The following is an 8092-nucleotide window of genomic DNA, read 5'->3' on the forward strand; positions in this document are numbered from 1 at the left end:
TGAAAAAAAAATCCTCCCCCAGTTATAACTAATTTTCATTTTTTGCGGCTCAAGGCATATTTGTTTTTATTCACGAAATTTTGACTATTTCCTCAACATTTCGACTTTTTTCTCGAGATTGTACTTCAACATTAATCTCGACTTTTTTCCTCGACATTTCGACTTTTTTCTCGACATTTCAACTTTTTTCTCGAGATTATACTTCAACATAAATCTCGACATTTCAACTTTTTTCTCGAGATTATACTTCAACATAAATCTCGACATTTCGACTTTTTTCTCGACATTTCGACTTTTTTCTCGAAGTGCAGAATGAAAAAAAAAATCTTCCCCTAGTTATAACTAATATAGAAACATGCAGCACGTGTTTCTTCATTCTAAGGCTTATACAAGACTTTTCATTTTTTGCGGCTCCAGACATATTTGTTTTTTTGTGTTTTTGCTCCAATATGGCTCTTTCAACATTTTGGGTTGCCGACCCCTGCTCTAGCCGGTAGTGAAGCATCTCTCCTCCCTGAAGCATCCTTCCATCCAGTAGTGAAGCATCTCTCCCGGTAGTGAAGCATCTCTCCCAGTAGTGAAGCATCTCTCCCAGTAGTGAAGCATCTCTCCCGGTAGTGAAGCATCTCTCCCGGTAGTGATGCATCTCTCCCAGTAGTGAAGCATCTCTCCCAGTAGTGAAGCATCTCTCCCAGTAGTGAAGCATCTCTCCCGGTAGTGATGCATCTCTCCCGGTAGTGAAGCATCTCTCCCGGTAGTGAAGCATCTCTCCCGGTAGTGAAGCATCTCTCCCCCAGGTAGTGAAGCATCTCTCCGAGTAGACGATCTCCGCCGCCGCACAACGCCCTTCAGTTCCGCCGTGAAGGGAAATGACGCCGCGGAGATGATGGTGGCCAGTTCCCGTTCCCGGTGCGGTCCAGGTCCGTGTGGGGGGGCCGCTGCTCCGGCAGATGGAGCTTATTAGTCCACACACGGCAGTGCGCCGCTGCCGCCGCCGGCTTTCTTGATCCCGGAATCGAACCCGCAACTTCATGTCCGACGGCGCCAGAGCCGCCTGGTCGAAGAGGGGCTGCGGGGACTCGCACCGCCGAGGTGAGACGCTGATTTATGGTTCCGCGTCACACCGACGCGCAGCATACGCCGAGGCTACGCCGTAACCCTACGGCGTAGGCTCTGCGTCGTTTTAATTCGGAACCATAATTCAGGCTTTAGTGTGTATTTTATCCTTTCCAATTTTATATACAACATTAGATAATTCATCCATACAGGTAATTCTGGTGGGCATTTCCAGTCTAAAATAATGAGTCTCCCAGCTATCAACGTTGAAAAGGCTGTTATATCTTTTATAGACTAATTTCTTCCTGCGTTATTCACTCCCCCTTTAAACCCTATTTATTTATTTATCTTTATTATTTTTTTGGGGCTGCATTTCTTTCCTTAAATAACATCATTGTAGAAAACCATCACACTCACACATCATACACGTGCACACACATAAACACACACACCTGATCAAAATCTGAGCAGAAACATTTACTTTGTTGTTTTGACTGTTTCGTTTGTCTGTTTGTTTTTTCAGTGTAAAATAAAATAAAAAAAATATATATATACATTAGATATTTTATGTTATAATAATGTTTTTATTGAAAAAGAACAATTATAATCGCTGAATTACAATTTACATTTTTCCTATTGAACATATACATACCGGCATATGCATATGTACATATAGTATACCAAAAATAGTATAATAGTAATAGTATATACATACATACACACACACACACACACACACACACACATCAAAACTTCAAATAAAAAGCAAATAGAATAGCAAATAATACAGTTAAATTGCAAAAAATGAACAATGAAGGAACAACAGAAGTCGTTTATACACACATATACATCTAACACCAAAAAAGAGAGACAAAAATAGTAGTTATAATGAAAAATAAAAATACTACTGTTATAGAGTAACAAAACAACCATAACAAATGTATATATGTACACATATTCCTACCAGGATTTCTGTGCTTTATTTCTGCATGTCTTACTCACAGGAAGAGTCTTGAGCTTTTCAAAATAGTTTATTAATGGATTCCAAATATTGTAAAAACACTCATTGGACCCTCTTAGTGTGTATTCTATCTTTTCCAATTTTAGAAACAACATTTACGAGTTGTATTTATGAGTATTAGGGCCAAACTAAGACAAAAAAAATGTGGAAATTACGAGAATAAAGTCATAATATAATGAAAATAAAGTCGTAAAATTACGAGAATAAAGTCATAATGTTGCAAGAATAAAGTCCTAATATTATGAGAATAAAGTCGTAATATTACGAGAATAAAGTCGTAACATTACGAGAATAAAGTCGTAATATTACGAGAATAATGTCGTAATGTTATGAGAATAAAGTCGTAACATTACGAGAATAAAGTTGTAACATTACGAGAATAAAGTCGTAATATTACAAGAATAAAGTGGTAATTTATGAGAATAAAGTGGTAATTTATGAGAACTCTAACAGGAAGAGCATCTTCTCCCTGTGTTAAAATCAGGAATATTGAGCATCTTGTGAAGTTATATTTATAAATGTATAATATATTTTATATTACGACTTTATTCTCGTAATATTACGACTTTATTCTCGTAATATTATGACTTTATTCTCGTAATATTATGACTTTATTCTCACAACATTATGACTTTATTTTCGTAATTTCCTTTTTTTTTGGTCTTAATTTGGCCTTAATACTCCATCGTAAACATTAGATCAGTCATCCATACAGGTAATTTTGGTGGGCAAGAAGATTTCCAGTCTAAATAATTAGTCTCCCAGCTATCAACGTTGAAAAGGCTGTTATATCTTTGAACCTAGACATCCTTCTACTATCCAGTGGCCTGGGGCCGAAAATTGAGGTAAACATATTAGGCTGACATTCTTTTCCTGTTACTTCAGATATTTTGTTTTTGTTTTATTTGTTTTATTGTTTGCACTCGTAAAAAGGAACATTACACAGAGGAAAAAAGATGTGCAGGAGAGTTCATAAAAAACCCAAAGGGCTTATGAGCGACTCTCCCCTCCTAAAAACAAGAAAAAATAAAAAACTATAATTTACAAAAGCATATAAGCACAATACATAGGCCTCTACAGTATAACTGACTCAATTATATGATACTTAACAATACAATTAAATAGCTTAGAAATATATTTGAATAATGGTGAATGAAAAACACAGATATATTAAAAATTATTATTACTGACAAATATATACAGGAAAGGTACAAAACATCAGGATAAAATGCAGTTACAAATTAAGAACAGTAAATTATATATCCAAATAAAATAGAAGGCTTGAGGTTTAAGGAGGAAAAAAAAAATCAGGAAATATTATATTTTTCACATAAGCTTCTTGTTTTAACCGCTTTGGGGTTTATGCTGTTTAAGACTGTCTGAATACGATATTAATATAGCTTTGAGAACAATTATATTTGGACGTTGGCTAGCAAATTTAGTACAGTAAATATGATATTTAGCAAAAATTAAGAGAAGGTTGATCAAATATACTTTGTCTGGGCTTGTCATATAATTTTTTGATACACCAAATAGTACATGTTGAATGCTCAACTTAAAGGAACTTTAGCATTTATAAAATTATTAAGGTCAATCCAGAGAACATGAGTATATGTGCAATAATTCCAGAATAAGTGAGATATTGTTTCATCCACATTACCACAAAAAGAACAGAGTGTATCAATGTTTATCTTATATTTAATAAGATTGTAGCATCTATGAAGTATTTTAAAAGTAACTTCTCTTACTTTGTTTGTAATAATACATTTTCTTGAGACCCCAAAACAAAGATCCTCTATTAGCAGCGACGGTGTGGCGGTGACCTTTGACCCCCGAGGAGGTGCAGGTCCCTGAGACCGCCAGACCATAATACCAGCAGAACCTCTAGGCTGGTTCCACTAGAACAGGGTTCGGCAACCCAAAATGTTGAAAGAGCATGTTATTATTATATTATATTAATTATAACTGGGGGAAGATTTTTTTTTTTTTTTCATTATGCACTTCGAGAAAAAAGTCGAAATGTCGAAATGTTGAGAAAAAAGTTGAAATGTCGAGATTAATGTTGAAGTACAATGTTGAGAAAAAAGTCAATGTCGAGGAAATAGTCAACATTTCATGAAAAAAGTCAAAATGTTGAGAAAAAAGTCGAAATGTCGAGATTAATGTTGAAGTACATTCTCAAGAAAAAAGTTGAAATGTCGAGAAAAAAGTCAAAATTTCGAGGAAAAAGTCGAAATGTCGAGATTAATGTTGAAGTACAATGTTGAGAAAAAACTAAATGTTGAGGAAATAGTCAACATTTCGTGAAAAAAGTCAAAATGTTGAGAAAAAAGTCGAAATGTCGAGAAAAATGTCGAGAATAAAAAGGAAAGAAAAAAGGAAAAAATAAAAAAAAGGAGAAAAAAGAGAAAAAAAGAAGAAAAAAATGGAAAAAAGAGAAGAAAAAAAAAGAAGAAAGGAAAAAGGTCAAATATTTTTGAAAAAGCTCCAGGAGCCACTAGGGCGGCGTTAAAGAGCCACATGCTGACCTGTGTCTCTCTTGTGTCCCGTCAGAACCGGGGAAACACAAACACAGGAAATGCGAGCGGCCCGCTAGCGCTCAGCCGCCACAGCCTGGGATCGACCCGCCGGGCTCCAGAAGGTACGACCCCCCCCCCAACACACACCGTAACCACGGCGACCGGCCGCTCTAACGGTCTTGTGTTTGTCGTCAGGTGAGACGTCAGAGCAGGGACTGTGTTTGGACACAAGGGGCACTGTCCTCTGATTGGCTCGGACCCCCCTGACATGCCCGTGGCCAATCAGAGGTGAGTGTGGGGGGGGGTGGATGGATGGATGATGGATGGATGGATGGATGAATGGATGGATGGAAGGATGGATGGATGGATGGATGAATGGATGGATGGAAGGATGGATGGATGGATGGATGGATGGATGGATGGATTGAAGGAAGAAAGGATGGATGGATGGATTGATGGATGGATGGATGGATGGATGGATGGATGGAAGGATGGATGGATTGAAGGAAGAATGGATGGATGGATGGATTGAAGGAAGAAAGGATGGATGGATGGATGGATGGATGATGGATGGATGGATTGAAGGAAGAAAGAATGGATGGATGGATGATGGATGGATGGATGGATGGATTGATGGAAGAAAGGATGGATGGATGATGGATGGATGGATGGATGGATTGATGGAAGAAAGGAAGGATGGATGGATGGATGGATGGATTGAAGGAAGAAAGGATGGATGGATTGAAGGAAGAATGGGTGGATGGATGGATGGATGGAAGAAAGGATGGATGGATGGATGGATGGATTGAAGGAAGAAAGGATGGATGGATGGATGGATGGAAAGATAATGGATGGATGGACGGATAGATGGAAGGAAGGATGGATGGAACTAGGGCTGTTCGATGAATCGATTTTAAATCGTAATCGCGATTATGTAATTAGAACGATGTTAAAACGTGAAACTCGTAAAATCGATTTTTCCTTGCAAAAAACTTGCAAATGTGAATAGCAAATGTAATGACTGACATTACACACCTCTACCTCCTTCATTGCATTATTATTTAGCATGCAAAGACCCAGTTTAGTTTAATTAGAAAATGTCTTGTTTTATTTAATTGGAAATATAACTTAGGCCACTGTATGTTTGCAAGTGCTGATTTGCTGATTTTTTTTTTTTCCAGAGATAAAACTTTATATTTTATTATATTTTTTTAAAACTTTTTTACAGAGTTTTGCACTTTATTCATTCATTTTTGGTTTAATAAGAGCAAAGTTTGCACTTAAAGCCCAATGGGGCAAATGTTCAATAAAAAAACAGCATATTTGAAATCATTTCTTTGCCTTTTGTCAATTCACAAAATAATCGTAATCAAAAATCGGACTTTGAGAGAAAAAAATCGAGATTTTATTTTTTGGCAAAATCGAACAGCCCTAGATGGAAGAGATGATGGATGGATGGATGATGGATGGATAGATGGATGGATGGATGGATGGATGGATGATGGATGGATGGATGGATGGATGGATGGATGGATGGATGGATGTGTGTTAGGGCTGGGCGATATGGCCTTTTACAGTGGTGGACAGTAACAGAGTAAATTTACTTGAGTACTGTACTTAAGTACATATCCAGAGGATTTGTACTTTACTTGAGTATTAGATTTCTTTGGTACTTATTACTCTTACTTGAATACATTTCCAAGACAAATATTTTTACTTTTACTCGAGTAAATTTCTAGGAAGGCTGAAAAGTACTCGTTACTTTCAGGTCTGCTCTTTTTTCTTCTTCCCTAAAATCCTATTGGACACAAGCTGTTTTTGTCAAAGGAGGAAACCTATCACAGTGCGCGCTCTCCACTGGGATGTACGTAAAGCGGAAATACGTCAAGCCTCCTCAAAACGATACCGCCAAAGTAGCCTGCGTTTGTCAAGACAGAGCCGCAACAAGTCAAGACAGAGCCGCAACAACGGCTACGCCTGCGTCAGGAGAAAGAAAGACAATCCGCTGAGTCGTCTGAGTCTGATAATGAGCCGGACTCGGAGCAGGGACTTTCACAAAATCCTTGGCCGTATCTTAACTCAATGTTTGAGTTCAACCGAGTAAAAAACGAGGGCACAGACAAACCACAGACATTTATTTTCAAATGTTTATTGTGTCTGCCGAAGCAGAACTACCTCTCTGCTTTTAACAACTCAACATCGAATTCTCAGAAACAAGAGTTAAAAGATCCTTAAATTAATTTAGAAAAAAATATAGTAATTTACTGATGTGGAAAATAAGAAATTTACTCTTACTCTTACTTTTACTTAAAGTAAATTTAAAAGCATTTACTTTTGGATACTTAAGTACCTTTAAAAGCAAGTACTTTTCTACTCTTACTCGAGTAATATTTTGACTGAGCTACTTTTACTTGTAACGGAGTAAATTTTGACCAGTAGTATTTGTACTCTTACTCAAGTACTGGGGTCGAGTACTCTGTCCACCTCTGGCCTTTTATTAATATCCATATTTTAGGCCATGTCACGATACACGATATATATCTGGATATTTTTGCCTTGAATTAACACTTTGATACTACAATCACACCAGTATTATTATTCTATACGTCTACTTTAAAACATTCTTCTTCATACTGCATTAATATATGCTCATTTTAAACTTTCATGAAAAAAGGGCGAATAAGTCAAATTTACCAAAACTGTCTTTATTAAACAGTAACTTAGCAGTGAGTGGCACAAACATAGAAAGTGTCATTTCAAAACAGAAAGAACACGTTGCATCTCTGACTCCCCGTCTGAAGAACATCTGCTAAGTAATGTTCTGGTCCCGGTTTTACCTGGTTTTACCAGGTTTTACCTGGTTTTACCTGGTTTTACCAGGATGAGCTGGTTTTACCTGGGTTTACCTGGTTTTACCTGGTTTTACCTGGTTTTACCAGGATGATCTGCTCTGAGCAGGACGGCCTTTAGAGCACCTTTTATATTCAGACTAATGTAGGTGTAGGGACTGCAATGTTTCATCCTCTCCTTTACTTTGCATCACTTTCTTACTTTTAGAAATATGACGTCATATAGTCTTGTTTGACTTTGTTTTGATGATAGTGAATGATTGGATGTGGCCACATTTAAGCAACACTAGACGTTTCCCTGGAAAAGAAAGGCCGGCGCTTCCGCCATTTTTTCGTAGCGGTGTATCGCGTCATTCAGGCAGCCAATCAGCACAGAGCCTCATTATCATAGCCCCGCCCACTCAGAATCCTGCATAGATAATGAGGTTAGAGAATGGGAAGATAAAGACATGGCTCAGAGGCTGAATTTCTCATTTATTTAGCAAAAACAATAAAGCTTGTTTTTAAGACATTCAAGGCCTGTTTAAAATAATAGGTCCTCTTTAAAGCAGCACAACGTAACTTTCAGCTTTTCTGAGTTTGGCGGCTCTTTTGGACAAAAGCGGTAGTGCTTTACCAGAAATAACACTACGTTTCCCATGAGCACC

At 37.4% G+C, this 8092-nt stretch overlaps 1 protein-coding gene across 2 annotated transcripts in view; it reads left to right on the forward strand.

Annotated features, from left to right (window-relative positions):
- The first annotated feature begins 870 nt into the window (after positions 1-870).
- klhl15 (kelch-like family member 15) overlaps positions 871-8092 on the forward strand; it is a 31418-nt gene continuing 24196 nt past the window's right edge. Inside the window, exons 1-3 of one of the 2 annotated variants that reach the window (XM_061713838.1) lie at positions 1043-1092; positions 4631-4718; positions 4792-4884. In XM_061713838.1, the coding sequence (XP_061569822.1) occupies positions 4865-4884 (20 nt within the window). In that variant the 5' untranslated portion in view covers positions 1043-1092; positions 4631-4718; positions 4792-4864. Of the gene's footprint in view, positions 1093-4630; positions 4719-4791; positions 4885-8092 lie in introns of both variants that reach the window. The other variant, XM_061713837.1, reaches the window with a different exon arrangement.

This window comes from Cololabis saira, chromosome 22 (assembly GCF_033807715.1).
Source record: "Cololabis saira isolate AMF1-May2022 chromosome 22, fColSai1.1, whole genome shotgun sequence".
Taxonomy (NCBI): Eukaryota; Metazoa; Chordata; class Actinopteri; order Beloniformes; family Belonidae; genus Cololabis; species Cololabis saira.